Source organism: Sus scrofa, chromosome 1 (genome assembly GCF_000003025.6).
Source record: "Sus scrofa isolate TJ Tabasco breed Duroc chromosome 1, Sscrofa11.1, whole genome shotgun sequence".
NCBI lineage: Eukaryota > Metazoa > Chordata > Mammalia > Artiodactyla > Suidae > Sus > Sus scrofa.
The window spans coordinates 236,507,390-236,532,243 of NC_010443.5; the positions used below are offsets into that span (position 1 = coordinate 236,507,390).

Genomic DNA, 24,854 nt, shown 5'->3' on the forward strand with positions numbered 1-24,854 from the left:
TCATTTGGATTTAATTCTCTCATTAAACTGTGTGTAGTTGCTTGAACATTATTATTTGGTTGACTGGTTCTGAAGTTAGAGCCATGTCCTTTTCAGATTGTCTCATCACCCTTTTGACTGTTCTAGCCTCCTTTTCCTTGCTCAGATAGGACAGAATTTCTTTATACTAATAGTGTCCCTAACTGGAACTGGAGTTACATGTCTGTTAAAGAAAGAGCTAAGTTTTCCTAAGGGCTGGAAGCAAGAGACATTGTTGGAGGGCTTGCCTTGGGCCTCTGCACCCGAGGGATTCCAGTTGTATGCTCTTCAAAGGTAAGCCTGTGTCATTCAGCTTTTTGTCTTCACCCCTCAGCTTGTGCAAGGCGGCGGGTGTTCAATAAAGAAATATCCTTCCTAAGAATAAAATGGCATCATCCTTAATTTCCCCCCCAACTACTAGGTGTCGCCTTCATCTCAGAGAAACTAGGCCCCTCCTCTCCCCTCACACCCACCTTTCTCCCTCTACTCAAGGGACTCTCTCAGCTTCTTGGCACTAGGATTTTGGGAGAAGTGGCTTGAAGTGGGAGACAAACTGTGGCTCTCAGCAAGGGGAGGATAATGGGTTTATGTGTATCTCCTTTGTGACAATTTGAGGAAAACTCCCTAAGGCCCCACTGCAATCCCTCCCAGCCACCATGATATCATTCCTCACAAGCTGTTTCCCAGATCAGATCAGCCCTCCCTCCAGATATGGGGTGTCTGGGATGAGACTTCTAGGCTTGAAGCTAGGCAGCGGGGTGTAACCCAAGGGGGACACCGTGGGCTTCCGTTGCTGGGGGTATATGTTCTGCTCAGTCCCTGAGCTTTTATCAGGTGCGAGCTGGGGCTCTGCAGGGAGGCAAAAGACAGAAGAGGACGTTCTGGGGTCCAGCCCTGGAGCAGATGGTGCAGTGGGAGCCCAGAGGGCTACAGTGGCCTCTGAGGACCTGGCAGGGCTCAGAGGATGCTGGGGCTGGGGGTTGGGGACAGGAAGAGGGAGACTGGAGGGTTGGGTCCTGTGGAAGAAGGAGGCTCACAGACTTCGAAAGGACTCAGGAAAAATCTGCCCTGGTCCTGGAGGGGGCTGCCTTCCAGGGAGCAGTCTTACTGGTGAAGGAGGGAGAAGTTCCCGGCAATGAGGAGGGTGGTATGGTTTCCTAGGTGGAGGCCAAATGAGGATACCAAATATGTGGGTCCTGACTGCTTCCTGGAGACTGTGGAGTGTTGGAGGGACTCAGGCAAGTTAAGAAAGGAGACCCTAAGAAGAGTGGGAGACGCGAGGGGCTGGGACGAGTGACTCTGGGCTGGTGGGAGGGTGAGAGATGGAGAGCCGAGCGGGGTGGGCCAGGGGCTTGGGGGAGACTGGGGTAGGCCTTGTAGTGAGGGGACGCCCGGAACCTCGCCGGCCTGAGAGGCCCTCGCGCGGAGCCCCCCGACTTGTCACCGGGTGGGCTTGGGATCTGGGACGTCCCCGGTCCCCCGGGTGGAGGGTGGGGGGAGACAGCAGGCGCCGGAGGGTGGGGCCGGGAGGGAGGAGGAGGGGCCGCGGGGAGGGGGCGGGGAAGGCGGGCGGCCTGCCCCGGGAGTCACATTCGGCCGCCGCCGGCGCAGCGAGCGGAGACGGCGGGGCCGCGGCGACCTGACCTGGACGAGCGGCGCGCCCGGGGGCCCAGGCGGGGGCGGGAGGAAGCGCCGGGCTGCGCCGGCCGCCCGGGCCCAGGAGAAGCGGAGCAGAGAGGAGCTGGGACACGGGCGGGGCCGCCGCAGCTCCGGATGGGACCAGCGCCCTGGGCCCGTTAGTCCAAGCAGGAGCTTCAGGAGAAGCCTTCACAGGGAGATTTACCCCTGCCTTTCCCTCCCCTCCGGCCCAGGCCTCGCTTCGCTCCCCGCCTGCCCATGGTCCCAGTCCTTCCGCGGCGCTGGCCCCCTCCCACCTTGTCCCCTCGGTCCTCCTTTTCGCAGCTCTCTGCTCCCCTAGCCCCTTCAGCTGTGGGGTCCCCCCAGGCCTTCTCTTTGTACCAGTCTCCCCCCCACCCCCACCCCCACCCCATCCCAGTCTCCGATCCCCTTTTCCTTCTCAGCTTTGGATTCATCAGCCGACTTCACCTCCCACCATTCCCATCCCAGTCGCAGGCCCCCTTGGTCCCTCCCTCCTCCTGCCACCCTACTCCTAGTCCTCCCCTGTCCATGCCCTAGGTTGGTGGACCCGCTCAGTCCCTGGGGTTCCTCCCATCTCCTCCTCCTCTCCCATCCCTGCCACTTTCTGTATCCCAGCCTACCTGGCTTATCCTCGCTTCTCTTCCTGGTAGTCTTTAGGTTCCAGGCTGGGTGGTGCTTGTGCCTCCTCCGTAGGCCAGAGTGGCCCCAGGTTCTGGGGGTGGTGGGGCTGCCGCTTTCTCCCCATGGCACTGCCATCACTCCTGCTGTTGGTGGCAGCCCTGGCAGGTGGGGTGCGTCCTCCCGGGCCACGGAACCTGACGCTGGCGGTGGTGCTGCCAGAACACAACCTGAGCTATGCCTGGGCCTGGCCACGGGTGGGTCCTGCTGTGGCACTAGCTGTGGAGGCGCTGGGCCGGGCTCTGCCCGTGGACCTACGGTTTGTCAGCTCTGAACTAGATGGCGCCTGCTCTGAGTACCTGGCACCGCTGCGCGCTGTGGACCTCAAGCTGTACCATGACCCCGACCTTCTGTTGGGCCCCGGTTGCGTGTACCCCGCTGCCTCTGTGGCCCGCTTTGCCTCACACTGGCGCCTTCCCCTGCTGACTGCGGGTGCTGTGGCCTCTGGTTTTTCGGCTAAGAATGAGCATTACCGTACCCTGGTGCGCACTGGCCCCTCTGCTCCCAAGCTGGGTGAGTTTGTAGTGATGCTACACGGGCACTTCAATTGGACTGCCCGTGCTGCCTTGCTGTATCTGGATGCTCGCACAGATGACCGGCCTCACTACTTCACCATCGAGGGCGTCTTTGAGGCCCTGCAGGGCAGCAACCTCAGTGTGCAGCACCAGGTGTATGCCCGTGAGCCAGGGGGCCCTGAGCAGGCCACCCACTTCATCCGGGCCAACGGGCGCAGTGAGTGTGGCCCAGGCTATTTCAGGGTTAGGGGAGGAGGGTCGCTGTGTCCCTGGAGCTCAGCGCTGGGAGACAGGCTTCGAGGAGCTGAATGTGGTGGTCGGGATCAGGAAGCACATGTGGACTGAATCCCTGGGCGAGGGCTAGGGGCTTGTGGACATCTCAGGCAGATGTGAACAAGGGATAAGATAGCATGAGGGGTGAAGCTTGTGTTGGGGAGATCGTGGGATTGGGGGGGGTTGAATTTGAGGAGCAATCTAGAGGGTCCTGGAGTCATGAATGTGGCTGATGGTCACTCCAAAATGTGTGCCTGTCTGGGCAGAGACTTCTCAGACTGGGCCACTAAGCCCTCTTGGTGGCACAGAAAGAGTGGGGACTCCATGAATGGGCTTTGGGGTGCCGCAGATTTGGCTGGGAAATATGGTAACGCTCATGTGGAGAGAAATTCTGAGCCGTCAGTGCCTTTGAGCTTAGAGAAGGGCAGGGCAGAGTGGGGAGCGAGGAGGGCTGGGTGGGGAGCAGCAGGCAGGGCTCGGGGAAGGGGAGGGGCTTGAGGGTGAGCTCCCTTCCTCTGGGGTCTGGAGTCCGACTCTGACTTTTGCCAGATGGTCCATACAGCCCCCAGGGTACTTAAGACAGAATCTCCAAGGGGGAGGGATGGGGAACATCTGCTGGGTGGTTGATAGTTAGGGCTTCTGTTCCTTGCTAAAGATGGAAACGCAGATGGTCAGAGAGGGGGCGGTTCAGGGTCCTGGATACTTTTCTCAGAGCGCCCCTCTGTCATGTACCTGCTCCCAGTTGTGTATATCTGCGGCCCTCTGGAGATGCTGCATGAGATCCTGCTTCAGGCCCAGAGGGAGAACCTGACCAACGGGGATTATGTCTTCTTTTACCTGGACGTCTTTGGGGAGAGTCTTCGTGCAGGCCCTACGCGCTCCACAGGCCGGCCCTGGCAGGACAATCACACCCGGGAACAGGCACAGGCCCTCAGAGAAGCTTTTCAGGTATCATTTGAGCCACGCTTGAAGGGGCGGAGGGAGAGGAGCTTCTTTGGGGATTATCTGTCTCTCACAGGCCCTCAGAGAAGCTTTTCAGGTATCATTTGAGCCACGCTTGAAGGGGCGGGGGGAGAGGAGCTTCTTTGGGGATTATCTGTCTCTCACAAGACCCCACAGAAACAATAAGGAAGGAATTGTGAGCTAAACAAACTGAGACTTTCCAAGTCTAGACTCAGATTCTTTTTACTTCCACACCTTTGTGCCTCTTTCTCAGTGTGTCTGCCAAGGCTGCCTCCCAAGATCCCGAAACACTGACTTTGCTCAGTAGCGGTAGTAGATATACTGTGGGAGAGAAAAGTTCAGAAGAATATCTAGTCCCAGCCCCTGGGAGGGCTTCCACCCTTTCTGGAGAGGCCAGGCATGATTGCATTACAGTTGGATGCAAGTATGAGAAAGGTTGTGATTATGTGTCCTGGAGCAGACCCTAAGAACCTCAGTGGTTCAGAGGAGAGAGTCAGGGTGGACTGAGTTTAAGGAAGGCTTTTATCAAGGAAGTGAGAGGAGTTCCCGTCGTGGCTCAGCAGTTAGGGAACCCGACTAGCATCCATGAGGACTCAGGTTCGATCCTCGGCCTCGCTCAGTGGGTTAAGGATCCAGCATTGCCATGAGCTGCGGTGTAGATCGTAGATGCGGCTCAGATCTGGAGTTGCCATGGCTGTGGTGTAGGCTGGTGGCTACAGCTCCAATTGGACCCCTGGCCTGGGAACCTACATATGCTGCGGATGCGGCCCTAAAAAACTACATAAATAAATAAAGGAAGTAAGACTCTATTGTGACTTGAAAGGGAGATGTCGTATTCCTAGTTAGAGTGGGAGAGAGGATCCAGGCAGCTGGAGCTGAGAAAACAGGAGTGGGCATGTGTGGGGGTCCAAGAAGATACTGACCTGTCAAGAAAGAAGGCTTCACTTGAAGCGGGTTATAGGAAATCATATTGTAGGGGTAGACTTGGATTAAGGAGGGCTCTGAACCTAAGACTGAGGTGCTAGGACTTGAATGGTGAGGTCCTTGAGTTTTTCCATGAAGAGAAATACACTGACAGAATTCCAGTTGCACTAGAAGAGGAGGAGACCAGAGGCAGTGAGACCCCCCTGTAATAGATTAGAATGTGGTGAGGAGAGATGGGCTTGAACCACAGTAATGACAGTAGGGGTGACAAGAGAGGGATGGAAGAAACAGTTTGTAGGGGAAATTGACATGACTCTGTTCATTTTGCTCCTCTCCTCAAAACTTTCAGTGACTTATTTCCGGACTACAGTCCTGACTAGCGGCATATGGAAGTTCCCAGGCTAGGGGTGTAATTGGAGCTACAGCTGCTGGCCTACACCACAGCCACAGCAACACCAGATCTGAGCGGTGTCTGCGACCTACACCACAGCTGACGGTAACGCCGGATCCTTAACCCACTGAGCGAGACCAGGGATCGAACCCGAAACCTCGTGGTTCCTAGTTGGATTCATTTCTGCTGCACCACAACGGGAACTCCTCAACCCACTTTAAAAAATCTTACCTTCCCATACTGCTGAGACCTCGCTCAGGCCCACTGCCCTGGGCCTCCCTGCCCCTGCTTTCATGCTTTTTGCTCCTTTTGTCTGGAATGCTCTTCCTTCCCCCATCCCACATCTCTGCATCTCAAAAATCATACCAGGAATTGCTTCCTGATTCTCTCACCAATTTTTCACCAACTATGTACATTAGTTTTTTACTTATTTATGCATACCCCTCCTTTTCCCAAAAAGGGTTTGAGGTGGGCTTTGGGATAACCTTAGGGTCCCTTCAACCCTGAGATTCTTTGACTCTAAGTAGATGTGTGTAAGGCCCAGGCTTGGGTAAGGTGGAGTAACCTTGAGTAAGGTTTTATGTGGCTGTGATTATATATTTGGTTGTGTCTGGCTGTGAATGTTATACCTGTTCGCATGCCTGCGTATGAGTCTGTGACTGTCACACTTGAACATGGGCAGTGGCAGGGCAGGTTTTGTTGATGCTGTAACTTTTGCCTAAAACAGCCTTCTTGCCTTTGTCTGTCTGAATGATGCTTGTGTATTCTTTTAGACTCAGATCAGTTATTTTCCCTTCTAGGAGGAAATCCCTGAATCCTCAGGTTGACTTTCTTCCTCTTGTGCCCAACTCTGTCTCCTTTAGAAGTTACCACAATATTCTGTCAATGTTTGATTCCTTTGAAGACTGACTCATTCTAATAGGTATTTATTGAGCAGCTATTATTTCCTAGTCACCGTGCTGTACAGCAGAGAACATAATAGTTGTAGTCCCTGCCTTTTTGGAGCTTACATTCAGTAGAATAGACAGACATAAGCAAATAAGCACATAGCAACATAGAACAAGTTGTAAGAGTTCCCACTGTGGTGCAGTGGGATCAGTGGCTTCTTGCGAATCCTGGCCTGGCACAGTGGGTTAACGATCCAGCATTGCCACGGCTGGATCTGAACTGCCACAACTATGGCTCGGATCTGGTCTCTGGCCCCAGGAACTCCATATGCTTCCGGGACTGGGAGAGTGACAATAAAAAGAACCAGTTGTGATGTGTTCTTAAAAAAGAAAGAATAGAGTGGTATGAGAAGAGAGTAACAAGGGGATTGTACTTTAGCTCTTGGGGTTGAGGAAGGTCTCTCTGACCCTCCCAGATGGGAAGACTCCTGGGCTGTGTTCTCTTTCTCGTGTGAGAATTCCTTCCAGCCGAGTAGCCCCAGCACTTCAAGCAGGGGGAGGAGGGACCTAGTCCACTAACAATTAGTTACCTCCGGTTGATCTTGAATATTGTGGTGGATGGGGGCAGGTGAAAACCAGAGTCTGACTTTACAGTCAGGCCTCCTTATTGGATGTTCCGCTTCTGTGGATTCAACCAACCACGGATCACGTAGAACTGTCATCTGTGTTTACTGGAAAAAAAAAAAAAAATCTCTGAATGAATGGACCTGCGCAGTTCAACCTGTGCTGTTCAAGGGCCAACTATAAATTGATTGATTTTCACCTCTCCCACTCACTGTTGGTGTTATTCAGACAGAAACACCAAGAGGGAGATTTTGCTACATCTTAAGAGAAGTGGGAAGGCGGAGTTCCCATCATGGCTCAGTGGTTAATGAATCCAACTAGGAACCATGAGGTTGTGGGTTCGATCCCTGGCCTTGCTCAGTGGGTTAATGATCCGGCGTTGCCGTGAGCTGTGGTGTGGGTCGCAGATGCTGCTCAGATCCCGCATTGCTGTGGCTACAGCTCCGATTCGATTCCTAGCCTGGGAACCTCCATATGCCGCGGGAGCGGCTTAAGAAATGGCAAAAAGACCAAAAAAAAAAAAAAAAAATTGGGAAGGCAAGAGTATGCGGAGGGGCAACTCAAGGGTGTGGGGTGGGGTGGGGGTGAGGGGCGGTGAGGCATCCTCTTACAGAGCTCCTCTTACCCTTTTCTAGCCCTGAATCTGGGCAGGGGCTGAGGGAAGTTGTGTGGTCAGTTCCAGACAGGGATTAGAGCGCAGAGAGCCCCTACTGCCCCAGAGATACCTGGCCCACCAGAGGGTGCCAGACCAGGCCAGGAAAAGGTGGCAGTAGAGCCAAGGAGTCCCTGATACCGATGCCCACAGCCTTTCCAGAAGGGTGTCAGGCCCAAGGAAAGGGTCCCTGTTCACCTGGGTCGTGGCTACTGCTGGGGAAGAGGGCTCTCAAACTAAGTATGTTGCTCTTGATTCTTCTCTCTCCTTAAGCCGTAGCTGCAGGAGGGCAGGGATCATGCTGCTGTTTGTATTCTGGGTGCCCAGCACATATTTGCTAAATTGAGTCAAGGTGTGTGTTGGGAAGAGAGACGGTTAGGAATTCGTCTGGGCAGGAGTGGAGCTGTCAGGTACTGTGAACCACTGATCAGCCAGGATAGGTGAGAATAAGCAGTTACAGTGGAACTAAACAAACAGAGACCAGGCTCTAAGGATCCAGAGGCTCTGTCTGGACATTTGAGGGCTCCGGGGTCAGAAACACAGGCAGAAGACACAGCCTGGGTGACCAGTGGGGTTACAGATGCGGAGACACGAGTGACTAGAAGGATGTAAGCACTTAACCAAGGGCAGGGTAAGGCAGCATCTCTTCTGGAGGCCACTCTGCCTATTTAGGCCACTGTCGATAGCACTTCCTGCAGTGGCAGTGGCAGAGTAGGCCCGGGTGAGGGTGGGCCCACAGGTGGAGCCGGGCATCTTCTGTCCTTGCACAGTTCCTAGGTGCCCTTCTGGCTTCCACCCACCACTGCACCCATTTTTGTCAGCCTTTGCTTGTTTTTTTGTTTTTTTTCCACCTGGGGTCCCCTGTGAACTGGGACACATTTACTGTCCCTCTAGTCCCTGAGCAGGAACAGAAATTCTTTGGAGGTTCTTCTGTTTCTCTCTCTCTCTCTCTCTCTCTCTCTGTCTCTCTCTTTTTTTTTTTTTTTTTTTTTTTTTTTAGTAGCTAGTAACCACAGCAAAACAGAGGCTAGCATAGCAGTTTTCAAAGTGTGGTCTTGGGATGCTTGGGCCCCCTGGAATCCTTGTAGGGGGACCGTGAGGTCAAAACTATTTAAAAAGTAGTACTGAGATGTTATTTCCCTCTGTCACTCTCATTCTTCCATGATTGCACAGTGGAGTTTTCCAGAAGCTACGTGACGTGTGGTGATGTCATCACTCTGGCAGCTGTGGAGGGTGTGTTTGTGTATTCTTGTGTTTTAAAGCTGTCAGTTTTGGAGTTCCCGTCATGGCGCAGCGGAAACGAATCCGACTAGGAACTATGAGGTGGTGGGTTCAATCCCTGGCCTCGCTCAGTGGGTTAAGGATCTGGCATTGCTGTGAGCTGTGGTGTACACGGTCATAGATGCAGCTTGGGTCCTCCGTTGCTGTGGCTGTAGCTCTGATTCGACCCCTAGCCTGGGAACCTCCATATGCCACGGGGCGCGGCCCTAAAAAGCAAAAAAATAAAACTCAGTTTTAATTTTTAATATGGTAAATGTCCATAGACATAATCCAAACAAACAAAAGCTCCTCAGGGTCCTCAATAATTTCTAGTAGTGCAAAGGAGTCGTGAGACTGGAAGATTGAAATCTGCTGTTTAGCAAACCAACCAACCTAGGGAATTAGTTTTTAAAAAGCATTAAAAACATATCAACCTATATATTGAAATATAAATTCTGTTAGGTCTGATCTTTTGATGTTTTCAAGCTCGCTGTTTACATGGTCGACAATATCCCGCCTTTCTATTGTTACTGAATGAACCCTTCCAACCCCACCCTCAGGCACCCTCTCCTTATTTTAACGTTGCTTCACAAAATGGGACAGCATTAGCAGTGTGTGAGCAAGCGTCCAGATGCTCCAGGGAGGGAGTTCCCAGCAGGTTACGAGCCCGACTAGTATCCAGATGCTCCTGTGAGAATAATGACATCATGAAGCAAACTCCACTCTAATATAATGAATGAGGCGGAGGCAGAGGCAGAGAAAGGGGAAATGTGTGAGGCTGGTGGGAGCCAGGCAGGCACCGCAGTGAGAGAAAGAGTCACGCTGCCTTGTGGCCGTGAGAAGCATGCGACCACATGTGCCACTGGCTTATCTATGAGATGTGTGTGGGCATGTGAGTATGTGTTTTCCTTGTGACACGTGATGTGTGGGACCACGCCAGTCTCAGGACAGTGCTGCTTATGGTGGGTGAAGTGAATGGGCTTATGGCTTTTTACAGATGGGATCACTGTCTCTAAGTATTTCCCCCAGTTGTCATGGGACCTGAAATCTCTCTCTCTCTCTTTTTTTTTTTTTTTGCTTTTTAGGGCCAAACCTGCAGCACATGGAGGTTCCCTCCCAGGCAAGGGGTCGAATTGGAGCTGGAGCTGCTGGCCTGCACCACAGCCACAGCAAGGCCAGATCGAGATACGTCTGCAACCTACACCATAGCTCACAGCAACGCCAGATCCTTAACCCACTGAGCGAGGCCAGGGATTGAACCTACGTCCTCATGGATACCAGTCAGATTTGTTTCTGCTGAGCCATGATGGGAACTCCCAGAAATCTCTTTATTTCACTGGGTGAACACACTGTGCTCACGTGGTCCACATGACAGTGTAAATATTTGGAGTTCTCTGGTGGCCTAGCGGTTAAGGGGTCAGCGTTGTCACTGCTGTGACTTGGGTTCATTCTCTGGCCCAGAAACTTCCACATGCCACGGATGCAGGCCCCCCCCAGAAAAAACCAAGGAAACATTTTACTGATAACATTAGCAGTCATTAACCCTGGGAGAGGAGCTGTAGCTCAGAGTTGTCCTTGCTGGTAAACAGGTACCCAGAAAGGATGGGGCAGAGGAGTGGCGCATTCTGTGGCTGCCCTGCCAGGAGGCCTGGGTCACTGTAGGGGCTTCAGGAAGATGAGGAGCCAGGTTTGAGGGTTGGAGTCAACTTCATCTGTTTCCCAGTCTCCACCTTCCCAGAACCATCCTATCTACCTTTCCAAGAGGAGTGCCTCCCCCTCTCTCCAAACATATTAAACATACACCACACACACACACATACCCCACACTCACACTCCACACTCAACACACATGCATACATGCAGTGTTTAGTATCCTCTTGGCTTTCAGACTCACCCATGTACGTTTATTTATTTATTTATTTTTTTGTTTTGGTCTTTTTGCCTTTTCTAGGGCCGCTCCCATGGCATATGGAGGTTCCCAGGCTAGGGGTCCAATATGAGCTGTAGCCACCGGCCTACGCCAGAGCCACAGCAACGTGGGGATCCGAGCTGTGTCTGCAACCTACACCACAGCTCACGGCAATGCCGAATTGTTAACCCACTGAGCAAGGCCAGGGATCTAACCTGAAACCTCATGGTCCCTAGTTAGATTCGTTAACCACTGCTCCATGACGGGAACTCCATCACCCATGTATGTTTTATGCCATGTATGTTTCACCAAGTTCCCCCATCCTGCTTCCTGTCTTCCTCTAATGCCCATCCTGAATCCTTTTCACTCTCCCACGTGCTGTTGATACAGACGGTATTGGTCATCACCTACCGAGAACCCCCGAATCCTGAATATCAGGAATTCCAGAATCGGCTCCTGATAAGAGCTCGAGAAGATTTTGGTGTGGAGCTGGCCCCCTCCCTGGTAAGTCGATCTCTCTTTCCCTGAGAGTCAGACGAGGCTTTGGGGAAAGGCCCTTCTCCCTAACTCAGTGTCCAGCCATGGCCACGGAGCCAGCCCTACTTTGGGGGCTGCTTGCTTTCATCCAGGATTTGGCGTCCTGCCCTATTGTCCAGTGAGGTAGGGGTGGCACCTGAGGAATGGGGGGGGAGAAGGCAAACCGGAACGAGGGGAGATAGGAGACCCCAGAGATGGGGAAGGGACTGGCGGGACCTATGGAGAGCTCTGCTGAAGTTACCCCCCTCAGATGAACCTCATTGCTGGCTGCTTCTACGATGGGATCCTGTTGTATGCTGAGGTCCTGAACGAGACAATACAGGAAGGCGGCACCCGGGAAGATGGACTTCGAATTGTTGAGAAGATGCAGGGCCGAAGATATCACGGTAATGGGGAGGGTCAGGTGGGGGCCAGAGTGCTGCTGTCAGGCTCAGGAGTGGAGTGGGCGGAGGAGAACACAGATACCAGGGGCAGGCAGGAGAGTCAGTAGGGGTCCGAGGACATGGCAGAAGTGGACGCAAGTTAAGAAAGGGAATGGGGAGGGTTCCCATCGTGGCGCAGTAGAAGCGAATCTGACTAGGAACCATGAGGTTGTGGGTTCGATACCTGGCCTCGCTCAGTGGGTTAAGGATCTGGCGTTGCCATGACCTGTGGTGTAGGTTGCAGACACGACTTGGATCCTGAGTTGCTGTGGCTGTGGCGTAGGCCGGCAGCTGTAGTAGCTGTGATTTGACTCCTAGCCCGGGAACCTCCACATGCCGTGGGTGCAGCCCTAAAAACATAAAAAGAAAGGGGATGGGGATGGACTATGAGGTAACTGGAGAGACTGGGGGCATAGGAGGGGGTCTAGGGTAGATCTCAAAGTAAGAGCTACTCCCTCTCTCTTAGGTGTAACTGGACTGGTCGTTATGGACAAGAACAATGACCGGGAGACGGATTTTGTCCTGTGGGCCATGGGAGACCTGGATTCTGGGGACTTTCAGGTGATGGGGGAGGAGGCAGGGAGGAGAGAATGGGCCCTGCAAACCTAATTTTCAAGGGTTCAGCAGGGGCAGGATCCAAGCTGCTAGAGGCAGGGGCTTCTGGGTGGGGGAGGCAGGTAGGCTGGGGAGAAGGGCAGCAGGAGAGCTAGGTTTTCGGGGGGTGGGGGGAGGAGGCTGGTGGGAGCAGGCCTGTGGGCCCCCTTTTCTCCTTCCTCACAGCCTGCAGCCCACTACTCAGGAGCCGAGAAGCAGATTTGGTGGACAGGACGGCCCATCCCTTGGGTGAAGGGGGCACCCCCCTTGGACAACCCCCCCTGTGCCTTTGACTTGGACGACCCATCCTGTGATAAAAGTGGGTGTGTGCAGGGGCTGGGGGCCATCCTTCCTCCCTTGATTTGCCCTCCTCTTACCTCCCCCTCCCAGACTCCCCCCGCCCCCGAGCTCAATTTGACCTCTTCTCCTAGACACCCCCCCCTTCCCTCAAGAGCTCTGTCTGCTCCCTGCACCCTGAGCTTCCCCCCGCTGTCCTGTTCACAAGGCCACACGCAGTCTTTCTCAGGGTCCCCCTGTCCCCTTCAGCTCCACTTTCAACTCTGGCGATTGTGGCGCTGGGCACAGGAATCACCTTCATCATGTTTGGGGTCTCCAGCTTCCTCATTTTCCGGTGAGTTCTGGGCTTTCCCCTGGCCTGCTCCCTCCCGCCCATTGCCACAGCCTTCGGGCTGAGGCCAGGGGGCCCTAGGACACGGGAGGGTAGCAGGTCTCATCGTCCTTCCGTGATTGTCTCTTAGACCTGACGCCGTCCTCTCTGGGTTTTTCTCAATAGTTGTCTTTTAGTTTCGGTGTTGTTTCCCACCATTTTGCTTCTAGACAGGGTGTGCTAACTAGAGATTTCCAGAGGGTCTTACAAGGGCAAGGATGAACTTGCCAAGGATGCTGCCACTTTAAGAAAGTGCTTTTACCCGCAGCCTGTGTGTTTTAAGGGAGCAAGGGGCACGTGTCAGATCCCTAGGGTAGGAACCACATCGCATCCGTGTCTCTCAGTCCTGCTCAGTTTCAGGAGCTGCAGGGAAGCCCCTGCAACCTCCCTGTTGGTTTCTGGGGTGGTGGGATTGGGCTTGCCAGTCAACTGAGGTGTACAGTCCTTACAGAAAACTGATGCTGGAGAAGGAGCTGGCTAGCATGTTGTGGCGCATTCGCTGGGAAGAGCTGCAGTTTGGCAATTCAGAGCGATATCATAAAGGTGCAGGCAGTCGCCTCACACTGTCGCTGGTGAGCCCTCGTCTCAGCTGTCCCTCTGCTTCCCTCTGAGTGCCTGTCCTTTCGTACCTTGGACCTTTCCCAGCACATCGGCCTGTAATGACAGCCCCTGCACTACCACCACCATCTAATGTTCCTTTCATCCTTCCGCCTCCATGTTGCCCTTGGCCCCAGCGGGGATCCAGTTACGGCTCGCTCATGACAGCCCATGGGAAATACCAGATCTTTGCCAACACCGGTCACTTCAAGGTGAACAGTCGTCCGCTTGTTCTGGTCCCCACCATTTCATCCTGTCTCATCCCCATCTGTCACCTCTTCCCGTGCCTCTCTGCCCCTCATAAGCCTCCTCTCTCTGCCCAGCTGAGCTCCTGGATGCTCCCACAGTTCTCCAGGCTTTCTGGCACCCAGAACCTCCTTCTGATATTAACATTCCTCTTCCCCTCTCACTTCCACCATCAGGGAAATGTGGTTGCCATCAAACATGTGAATAAGAAGCGCATTGAGCTGACCCGGCAGGTTCTGTTTGAACTCAAACATGTATGTCATGGTTTTTGGGTTTCGGGTGAGGGCTAAACAGGGATGGGAAAGACTAGGGGATGGTAAAATTGGCTGGGAGGGTAAGGGGTCTATTTACACATGATTTTAAGTTGTAGCTGCAATTAAGAGAAAGGCCCTCCCCTATAGTGGTAAATTTCTATATATATATATATATATTTTGTCTTTTTTAGGGCTGCCCCTGCGGCCTATGGAGGTTCCCAGGCTAGGGGTCTTCTCAGAACTGCGGCTGCTGGCCAACACCACAGCCACGGCAATGCCAGATCTGAGCCGCCTCTGCAACCTATACCACAGGTCATGGCAGTGCTAGATTCTTAACCCACTGAGCCTGGCCAGGGATTGAACCTGCAACCTCATGGTTCCTAGTTGGATTCGTTTCTGCTGCACCATGACGGGAACTCCCTCTATATCTAATTTTTAGCTCTTTCAATTCTCTTCCCTCTCTCTCTCTCTTTTGGCTAGATGAGAGATGTTCAGTTCAACCATCTCACTCGCTTCATTGGTGCCTGCATAGACCCTCCCAACATTTGCATCGTCACTGAGTATTGTCCTCGTGGGAGTTTACAGGTAAGGGACCAGTAGATTATGGGGGTGGGGGAAGATTGGCCCAAAGCTACACTGACTCTGCAGGTGATAGTGGGACTAGGATAGTCACATGATCTCTTCCGTGTCACTTACCAGGATATTCTGGAAAATGACAGCATCAACTTGGACTGGATGTTTCGTTATTCACTCATTAATGACCTTGTTAAGGTGAGCCTTCCCCACTCCTCCTCAAGTTTATCCACTTGAAAATACCTCCTTGCTGTCTTTGCTTATGATTTCTCTTCCTCTAAAAATTCTGTTCTCTGTATTTCCCCTTATTCTTTTTAAAAAATTTTAAATTAGAGTTGATTCACAATGTTGTATCATTTTATGCTGTACAACAAAATGACCCAGTCATACATACATACATACACATATATACATATACACACACACACACATATTCTTTTTCTCATATTATCTTCTATCATGTTCTATCGCAAGAAATTAGGTATAGTTCCCTGGACCTCATTGCTTATCCATTCTAAATGTTTCCCCTTATTCTTATGGTGGAGTAATAATAGGTAAATAAGGGTTCTTGGGCTTTTAATTGAGGGAAATAAGTTTAACTGCCACAGAGAGTCCTGTATTTGTAGAGAGTTTTTGTCTTCCTGCCCTTGATACCTCAAATCTGGATCATCTTTTTTTTTAAACAAACAAACAAACAAAAACAAAAACCTCTGAGCTTATGTTAAAATCTCTTAGCAGGAAAAGATGAAAGGGGTCTCCAAATATATTTATTTGTTTATTTTTAATTTTATAGCATTTTTTATTACTCAGTTATATTTGTAGTTGTACAACGATCATCACAACCCAATTTTATACAGATATGTTTATGTCTTGGTTTTTATCCTTATCACTTATTCTCTAACATCTGGCACATCTGCTCTTTTGTTCAGAAAATTGACATTTAAATAAGAACATTTATTGGTTAAGTAAGAGAAACCAAGGAAAATTATACTTAACCTTTGGTATCTTCCAAGATACCAGGTTTTAGCTATTTTCAAGTGACCCAGAGGTCCGTGGATTTGCAGAGATTTGAATCTTGCACAGGTCGCCCAGGTCTTCAGAAGCAAGTCCTTAGCCAGTGAGCTAGCCTAGACCACCTGTTTCACATCTGAAGCTGGATTTGGTTTTTCTGCTTAGTTCTCATCAGATTACTAAAAAAATTGTGTGTTAAGGTTTGCTATCAGATGAGAGCTAAAATATTAGCTAAAACTGATGTGGTGCCCAACTGGAGGTGTGATGATAAGTATGAGAAAAAGAAAAACATGACTCTTGAGAGAACAATGATTTGATGGAAAGGTGATTTAAAACAAAGCCAGAAGGAGTTCCCTTCGTGGCTTAGTGGTTAACGAATCTGACTACGAACCATGAGGTTGCAGATTCGATCCCTGACCTTGCTCAGTGGGTTAAGGATCCGGCATTGCCATGAGCTGTGGTGTAGGTTACAGACGCAGATCGGATCCTGAGTTGCTGTGGCTGTGGCATAGGCCAGCAGGTATATACCTCCATATGCCGCAGAAGCGGAGAAAGGAAGGAAGGAAGAAAGAAAGAAAGAAAGAAAGAGAAAGAAAACAAAGCCAGAAGCCTAATCATTGCTGGGTTCACAAATTGGGAGATTCCCAAAGGTTCTGTTGATAACAAAAAGAATAAAAAGGAAGAGTTCACAGAGACTGGAGTTGTGAATTGTTTAGACAGAGGAATTTTGATTGGCACGCAGAACACTGTATCCTTTCTCTGTTCTGCCGGAACTGACGTCCCAGGGAAAGCACCCCTCTGCCCTCTTAGGACCTGCCTTACAGTCCCTCATAGACAAAGCTTCTCTCCTCTCTGGGCCCATGGCGCCACAAGTTTCAGGCTTCTGCATTGGCCTGGCGGCTACCTCATGCTTTTGTTCTCCACTTTCTCCCTGGCCCAGCATCCCCTCCAGTAGACGGCTTTCCTCCTCCATCTAGACCTGCCCACACATGCTGATGTGGTAAAGTTTACAACTGGGGGCATCTAGGTGCTCTTGCTTTCTGGGTCTCAAGCCATGTCTTCCTGAGCCGTGGCCATGCATTTGAGGCCACCATGAGTGTCATAGTCTTGGAATTCACCCTCACTGTTCCCTTCACTACTCAGAGGATGGTCTGCCCTTTCCAGGATGATAACTGATAGCTCCCCATGTCCTTCCTCTTAAGCATATCTCCTATCCCTGGAGCCCGGATGCCAAAGTACTGTTTAAGGTATCAGGAAGGGATGACTCTCCTATTTCACCTGCTTCCTTGAGTAGAAACTACAAAGGATGCCTTCCAGCGTTGGCTTATTGTTTTTGTAGTCCCGAGATCTTTAGACAGATAGCTAATGCCCATCTTGTGGCGCGGGATTATCCTAAGCCAGATATGATCCAATCCCATGACTTGATCTATATCCTGCAGGGTATGGCCTTTCTCCATAACAGCATTATTGCATCCCATGGGAGTCTCAAGTCCTCCAACTGTGTGGTGGATAGTCGTTTTGTGCTCAAAATCACAGACTATGGCCTGGCCAGCTTCCGATCAACCGCTGAACCTGATGACAGCCACGCCCTCTATGCCAGTGAGGCCTTCCCCACCACCCATTTTTACCTTGCCCCTCTGGCCCTGATTGTTTCCACCTAGGGAGGGTGGGAGAGGGAGATGGAGTGACAGTAATAGAGCGAGCATTATGGGAATGAGTCCAGGTGGGCTTGAGGCCAAACTCGGAGGACCTGGCCCTTTTGAGGACCTGGCCAGCCTGTTTCCTCTTTTCAGAGAAGCTGTGGACTGCCCCAGAACTGCTCAGTGGGAACCCCTTGCCAACCACAGGCATGCAGAAGGCTGACGTCTACAGCTTTGGGATCATCTTACAGGAGATAGGACTTCGCAGTGGTCCTTTCTACCTGGAGGGTCTGGACCTCAGCCCTAAAGGTGAGAATCAACATACTACCCAGAGCCTCCTCTACCTGGGGGGACCTGTTCTTCATCCAAACCCTTTATCATCCTCAGAGATTGTCCAGAAGGTCCGAAATGGTCAGCGGCCTTACTTCCGGCCAAGTATTGACCGGACCCAACTGAATGAAGAACTAGTTATGCTGATGGAGCGATGTTGGGCCCAGGACCCAGCCGAGCGGCCGGACTTTGGCCAGATTAAGGGCTTCATTCGCCGCTTTAACAAGTGAGAGGACACTGTGGTGCAGGGGCTTCCCGGGGATAGAAGCCTCATCAGTTTTAGTGGATGAGGTGGGGCTGATGGGGCCAAGAGGGTGGGTTGGGTAGAAAGTGCTAGGAATCTTGAGCGTCTTGGAGCAGGTACCACATCCTGGCCTCCCTTCAGGGAGGGTGGCACCAGCATACTGGATAACCTCCTGTTGCGCATGGAGCAGTATGCCAACAACCTGGAGAAGCTGGTGGAGGAACGCACACAGGCCTATCTGGAGGAGAAACGCAAGGCTGAGGCTCTGCTCTACCAAATCCTACCCCAGTGAGACTTCTGTCCCCCTTTGTGAATTTTCCTTTGGTTTTCTGCTCTCTTGGGCTCTGCCTCATCCAGCTCCTGAGAACTCACTTCCCAACCCTTAGAACCCTGCTTTCCTACATCTTGCTCCCATGAGCCATGCTGTCGTGGTTTATAACCATGTGTTTTCATTCTGTCTCCAAATGAGCTGTGCTGCCTTCTTCCTGGCTTCCCGTCCCTTCTCCTTAGGACACTGCTCTACCAGACCTTTGCTCCAGCCACTCTATGCAGAACCATCCCAACTTGAGACATTTAGCCCCCAGGGATCCCCAGCTCTCATACACCTTACCTTGCCCTGGACTGTGATGTCTTCCCAGCCACCTCCCTTCTCCTCCACGGCCCAGCTTTCATGTTGAACTCACCTCTGCCCCAGCTCTCCGCCTCTGTCCTCTCCCTCTCCCATCCTCTTTCTCCGAGGTTGGCTCAGACCTCATCCTTGCTTCCTAGTTCAGTGGCGGAGCAGTTAAAGCGGGGAGAGACTGTACAGGCCGAGGCCTTTGACAGCGTTACCATTTACTTCAGTGACATTGTTGGCTTCACAGCTTTGTCAGCGGAGAGCACCCCCATGCAGGTAAGAGCCCGGCTGAGGAGTTAGGAGGTGGGGTAGGGAGGACCTGGGGGCGCTTCACTGGGGCATAGGGATCCTTGATATTGGGAAGTTTGGTTTGGTCTGGGGTTCCCCTATCTTGTTTAGGGCTCGTGTGTTATGAATTCTTAGAAAGTTGAGCCCAAGTCTTAAAACCTCTACTTTCCCATCCCTGTTAGGTGGTGACACTTCTTAATGATCTGTATACCTGCTTTGATGCCATAATTGACAACTTTGACGTCTACAAGGTGAGAGCTGGTGCTGCCCCGCCCCCCCACGGACACTCCTTTAGAAGCCAGTCTGCCCGCACCCCATGTACCTTACCTGCTTCATGGTCAGTGTTCCTGCCCGGGTCTCCAGCGTCCTGGGGCTAGAGTGCCCTTCACAGACACATGAGGCTCTGGCACTGTAACTGTAGTCTCACTGAACCTCTTGTGAATCCTTAAGGCTTCCTTAATCAGAACCATCACAAGATTTAGCCCATCTGCCCCTCCTTTTTTTTTTTTTTTTTTTAATAATGATTTTTATTTTTTCCATTATAGCTGCCACTTCTTGCCTAGGGGTAGAGGCACAGCCTAGACATCTTTTCTCTTCTCTCCATCCCCTCCAGACATGGAAGAATCATGCAGGATATAAGCGTAGGGTGATTTACCGGGGTGAAGGACAAGCTGCTGTTGTAAAACCTTTCTGTCAAAGATACTGACTTGGCACAGGGCAGGCTTTATTATGTTTGGGAGTAAAAATGATCTGGCTTTGTGCCTAACTGTGTGGCCTTGGGCAAGTAACAGAAGCTCCCTGAGCCTCATATGTTTTCTCTGTGATGGGAATAATAAATTTATTGTGGAAAGTGCCTAACATTTTGCAGATGATAAATACCCACTTCTATCCCTTCCCTTGGACTGACTTACTCTGCCATCTGTTATTATTGTAATAACTCCCCTAAACCCATTGCCTGGATTCACCAATTGTTTATATTTTCCCCCATTTGCTTTATTTTTATTTTTTGTCTTTTTGCCATTTCTTGGGCTGCTCCCACGGCATATGGAGGTTCCCAGGCTATGGGTCGAATCAGACCTGTAGCCACCAGCCTACACCAGAGCCACAGCAATGCGGGATCCGAGCCGTGTCTGCGACCTACACCACAGCTCACGGCAACGCTGGATCCTTAACCCACTGAGCAAGGCCAGGGATCGAACCTGCAACCTCATGGTTCCTAGTTGGATTCGTTAACCACTGAGCCACAACAGGAACTCCCATTTGCTTTATTAAAAAAAAAAAAAATCTCTGTCCATATAATAATGTTCGGAACCTTTTGCAACTCAGTTTCAGACCTAGTGTCCCTTTAATCCTTAAAGGGGTCAGAGTGCAGTTCCTAAAACAAAGACCTTCTCTTACACAACTTCAGTACAATTAACGAAGCCAAGTGCCTGCTTTCTTACCTTTGACACTTGAGGTTGTCTGAGGCCCATTTCATCCGGCCTGCGTGACCTCCCCACCAGCTTCTGTGCTTTTCAGGGTAGCCCATTGTCTTGCTTCCCATTTCCTGACAGCAGCGCCTATCTGACCGTGTCCTGTTGCAGACAAGGTGTCCCCTCGGCAGGCATTTACAGAGTACTCGCCAGGTGCTGGGCTGGGGCAGGAGGATTTAAAGATTCCCTTGACTTCCCCTTCTCCCAGATTCTTAGGACACGGCACTTATTTTCTAGTGAATGTTTGGCCTCCAGGCCGTCAGGATGACTCCTAGTGCTTGGTACCCAACTTGTCTCCTTCTGCTCTTGCCCATTCTCACCGATACATCCAGAGGTGACCTTTTTTCATTCCCCTCTCAATCAGGTAGAGACGATTGGAGATGCCTACATGGTGGTATCTGGTCTCCCAGGCAGAAATGGTCAACGCCATGCCCCGGAAATTGCTCGTATGGCCCTAGCATTACTGGATGCAGTTTCTTCCTTCCGCATCCGCCATCGACCCCACGACCAGCTGAGGCTCCGCATAGGGGTGCACACGGGTAAGGCTGGCTCTTGCTCCTGTCCCCATGTCCGCTCTTCCCAGGCTATCCCAACCTGTTTCTTCCCACAGGGCCTGTCTGTGCTGGGGTCGTTGGCCTGAAGATGCCCCGCTATTGTCTTTTTGGAGACACGGTGAACACTGCTTCCCGAATGGAGTCTAACGGTCAAGGTGAGACATTAGCCCTCGAGCCCAGCTTCGGCCTCAATGTGTGTTGCCCTTTTCTTCTTTTCAGAGGTCCTCCAAATCTCTCCATCTGAGAGACCACCGTTCCCAACTGCCTCACCCTTGGACCTATGTTGGTTCTAGGGCCTGTGTCCTGGGAAGACTGAGAACCTCCTGCGGGATAGGGGTCGGGTAAAGCGCTCTCTGCTGCTTCCAGTTCTTTAGTTGCCTTTTCTTTGATTCCTCTTTCCATTATCCCCCTGGGATACCCCAGCCCTGAAGATTCATGTCTCCTCTACCACCAAAGATGCCCTGGATGAGCTAGGATGCTTCCAGCTAGAGCTTCGAGGGGATGTGGAGATGAAGGTGATGGCAGGCCATGGGGAGGGAGTCACAGAAAGGGAGGATGAATGTGACGGTGGGGACCCCAGGGAAAGAGAGGGAGATCCAGGGAATAACAGAAGAATCTAAATTATCTCTACTCCTCCTCTTCCAGGGCAAAGGAAAGATGCGAACTTACTGGCTCCTAGGAGAGCGGAAAGGACCTGCTGGCCTCCTATAAGCCCCACTTCTTCCCAAGTCAGACAATCTCCTGCTGCTGGTACCTGGGTGGGCAGTGGCCATCATCTCTCCATGCCAGAAAGGGACATTGTCACATGAGATGGAAATCAACATGTATAAAATCCCCACCTTATATGGAAGTTGTTGCCCTTTGCAGCTCGGCCTTGTACATATTCCTGCCCCTCTCTGGCCTAGTCCCCTTCCTCCCTACCCTCTGTAAATATCTGTATCTAAACCAGAATATTTTGGCCAAATATAAAACAAACAAAAACAGTCATGATGAAATAGTCTGGCTTAGGGGCAACTCCAGAGAAGGGTTATGGGATAGACGTGCTAATGCCCGGAATCAGTGAATCAGCCGTCTCAGGATGAGAGAGAACCCTTTTTATGGAAAGCCTCTTCTCCAAGTACAGACAGAATTCAGACAGATTCTTTAATCCACATCTGCTGCCCTCCTCAACCCTTAGACTGGAGTGGTTCTATCCCCTCCACCACCCCGCCCTCCTCCCTGACAGGCAGGGGAGGATATTTCTCCCAATTAGTGGGAATAATCCTCAGGTTCATAGGGCAAAGGCTGCCCTAGAGACAAAGGCACTGGTGTTGAGAAGCTGCAGTTCTTCCTGAATGGCGTGTCCAGCGTCCTGATGTTACTGACGCCCTGGAGGACAGACCCAGAATGAGGACAGACCCAGCTCTCAAGCCAGAACAGAGCAGCCTCTCCCCTTCTGCGCCCCCTCCCCCCAAACACCTGGTCCCTCTCACATACCGGTAGCTGCGGTGCCCTCTGTATCCAGAAGGTTTCAGGCTGCTCAGTACGGTAGTCATGAGGCTGTGAGGGAGAGATATGGAATAACTCTTGGCTTGAAGCTCCCTCTCTCAACCTCTGGGCCTGCTGCTCTCCCATAGGCTGTCAGGGCCCAGCTGGCCAAGTGGGGTGGGGTAGGTTCTTACCCTTGTTGGAGTAGGAGGCCCTGCATGCACCAGCTCCTTTCTGTAGTCATGATGTGTCACAGACTCGACCTCAGAGTCCTTCCTTGTGGCTTCCTGCTCTGCCTGCACCTCTTTACTACACAGGCCTGGGGAGTGTCAAGGCCATTTTCCCTTGATTTTTGTCCTCCCCCTCCCCTTTCCCAACTGCACCCAGTTTCTCACCAGATCTGGTGGCGCAAGAACATCTCCAGCATGGCTTCACGCTTCCCTGTGGGAGGTCAGGGAATGGACAGAGTGGGGGGGAATCTGGTTAAGACACAGGCCCCAAAGAAAACTATTTGGGAAAAGGAAGGAGAATCAGGTTTTGCCCTTACATCCATCAGACAATCCATAGTCCCACCCGATATTCCTTCCTCTCCTTTTTTCTCTCATGGACTCGTTCTGGTCCGTTCTCTCATACTTCGTACCTCGGACTGGCTGAGAGTGGTTTCCTGGGGGCTGGTATGAATCTTTCTGGGTGGTTCTGGAGGACATGGGTGACTGTGGCCACAAGGTCAGCAGCCCCTGGTGTCCATGTCGGAAAAAGAAACTCTCAGAGCCATCTTGCATGCTTGGGACTTGATCCAGGTGGTTGGTGGCTCTCTGTGGGTCCCAAGTAGAATGACCATGATATCCTTTCTGGTACCCACCCTCATCAACTGGGGGCAGCTTTCAAGCAGAGAGAGCAGGTCAAAACCTTAATACCTCCTCCTCCCAGTTGTAGAGAAGGCACTGGCCCCGTGGCAGTGTTTCACTGGGTATCTTACTCTTCCCTTCAACCTCAGAGGGCTTCCAGTGTCCTCGGGTGCCAGGTTCTGATACTTGCAAAAATTTCCAGGGTTGTTTCTGAGGCTCCCAGTGGCTGTCGTGACTCCAGGAGGCATAATTAGGGACCAGATCTGCCCTTGGGTTTCTGAAGCCTGGAGGAGCAGAGGAGCTGAACCCAGGGTCATGGCCACAGCCTGGACTATGCCTAGAATCAGAGGCAGGACCGGGACCAGTGCCTTCACCAGATCTACCACCAGGGCCTGGACCAGAGCCACCACCAGGACCAGAACTGGTGCCAGGACCAGGACTAGAGCTGGAGCCAGGAACAGGGCCAGAGCTGGAGCCAGGAACAGGGTCAGAGCTGGAGCCAGGAACAGGGCCTTGGCTAGAGATAGGATCATTTGCAGTGTAGGAATTTCGAGCAATATGGGAGACCTGGACAGGCTCAAAGCCAAGTCTCCCATGGCCTATCTTGTGGGTAAATCTGGGGGTGGTGTGGTGCGCCGCAGTAAGATTGTCAGAGAAGGGCTCCAGGAGAAGGCTCCGTTCTGAGTAGGGCGCTGGGGTCTGTGTAGATAATGCAGCTGCCTTGGCAGTGGAGGCAGCTGCAGTGGCTGCAGCAGCTGCTGAGGCTGCTGCAGTTGCAGCTGCCAGAGCCGACCTATGACGGCCATCCAAAGAAGGCAAGGGATCTGAAGTGGTCCCTAGTTCTTCGGAGCTAGGCTGTTCGTCTAAAGAGCTGAAAAAAAGTGAAAAAGGCAAAGTCGTCAAAAGGGCAGCGGGGGAAGTCCACTGACCTTCCTTGTCCCCTTATGCCTGCAGCCAGAGCTGCAGATCTCACCGCGATGGCGATAGCTCTGTGGAGTCAGTGGTTTCCATCTTGCGACACTCGCTACTGGGTACTGCGTTGCTATAGAGACGGCAAACCATTCCAGGAGACTGCGCAGAACTAGAGCTGGGCGGACGTGGAGGGCGGGGGTGGGGGTGGGGGTGGGGGTGGGGGTGGGGGTGGAGGCAAGTTCTCTGCGGGGCGGAAGTCTTGAATCTGGTGCACTCTGGGAAGTGCGCTTTCCATCCGGCCTGGCTGCTAAGATTCGCCGGCCTAAGGTCTCGCCCTTCATACCCGCGCAGGACTTTTGGAGGCTTTCTAAAGTGGTTCTTTGTGTTGAATACAGGCACAGTGCTGTGGAATCAGACAAAAGCCTACTTGATGTGTTTCTACAAGGGACAATGGTAGCTTCCCCTAATTTCATTCTCAAAAGTGGGGCATCTTTTTAAAATTTTTAAGGTGGAAAATACATCAGACAACAGCTTAAACAGAATGGTGAGACATGGGGCAGCAGATGTTTTGAGTGTGATAACTTCTCCAATGAAAGGCCCTCACCTTGACCCTCCTCCTTCCAGACCCCCTTATAACTTGGCTTGGTATCTGAATTGAGCAAGTCTTGGGATACTGGCTTTACTTATTCAGGCACATTCTTAGAACTGCTGCTTTTCTAGAAGTTTAACCCAGGTGGACCATGAGTCATGAACTCATAGATACACAGGCAAGTGCTCCTTTGACTGCATCATGGGCTTCCTTAGTGTTTCAGACCATAGTCAAGGGGGA

The 24,854-nt window shown here is 51.8% G+C and overlaps 2 protein-coding genes across 5 annotated transcripts; one reads left to right on the forward strand and one right to left on the reverse strand.

The window, feature by feature from the left end:
* Positions 1,605–21,783, forward strand: NPR2 (natriuretic peptide receptor B/guanylate cyclase B (atrionatriuretic peptide receptor B)). Of its 4 annotated transcripts, none has more exons than XM_005660201.3 (22): positions 1,606–3,087; positions 3,886–4,091; positions 11,144–11,257; positions 11,541–11,676; positions 12,179–12,273; positions 12,493–12,625; positions 12,853–12,937; positions 13,416–13,545; positions 13,708–13,782; positions 13,993–14,070; positions 14,551–14,655; positions 14,770–14,841; positions 17,094–17,253; positions 17,448–17,603; positions 17,682–17,850; positions 18,010–18,156; positions 18,637–18,760; positions 18,955–19,023; positions 20,609–20,783; positions 20,855–20,953; positions 21,222–21,313; positions 21,444–21,781. In XM_005660201.3, exons 1-22 carry the CDS (start codon positions 2,421–2,423, stop codon positions 21,507–21,509), a joined length of 3,153 nt encoding a protein of 1,050 aa, XP_005660258.1. In that variant the 5' UTR covers positions 1,606–2,420; the 3' UTR covers positions 21,510–21,781.
* Positions 19,270–24,792, reverse strand: SPAG8 (sperm associated antigen 8). Its single transcript, XM_005660229.3, has 7 exons — positions 24,087–24,792; positions 23,183–23,984; positions 22,906–23,080; positions 22,661–22,706; positions 22,460–22,574; positions 22,275–22,337; positions 19,270–22,166 (listed from the first exon to the last, which is right to left on the reverse strand). The coding sequence occupies exons 1-7, from the start codon at positions 24,173–24,175 to the stop codon at positions 22,047–22,049; spliced, it is 1,410 nt and encodes a 469-aa protein (XP_005660286.2). The 5' UTR covers positions 24,176–24,792; the 3' UTR covers positions 19,270–22,046.

What these genes read in the sequence shown, in the direction of transcription:
- NPR2 (XM_005660201.3), top strand. Translation starts at nt 2,421, where the DNA reads ATGGCACTGCCATCACTCCTGCTGTTGGTGGCAGCCCTGGCAGGTGGG. An exon ending in GTCGCCTCACACTGTCGCTG is followed by an intron (nt 13,546 to 13,707) that starts GTGAGCCCTCGT and finishes CCTTGGCCCCAG; the next exon opens with CGGGGATCCAGTTACGGCTC. An exon ending in CTCTACCAAATCCTACCCCA is followed by an intron (nt 18,157 to 18,636) that starts GTGAGACTTCTG and finishes CTTGCTTCCTAG; the next exon opens with TTCAGTGGCGGAGCAGTTAA.
- SPAG8 (XM_005660229.3), bottom strand. Translation starts at nt 24,175, where the DNA reads ATGGTTTGCCGTCTCTATAGCAACGCAGTACCCAGTAGCGAGTGTCGC. An exon ending in TCTACAACTGGGAGGAGGAG is followed by an intron (nt 23,081 to 23,182) that starts GTATTAAGGTTT and finishes TGGGACCCACAG; the next exon opens with AGAGCCACCAACCACCTGGA. An exon ending in AGAGGGCACCGCAGCTACCG is followed by an intron (nt 22,167 to 22,274) that starts GTATGTGAGAGG and finishes TCTGTCCTCCAG; the next exon opens with GGCGTCAGTAACATCAGGAC.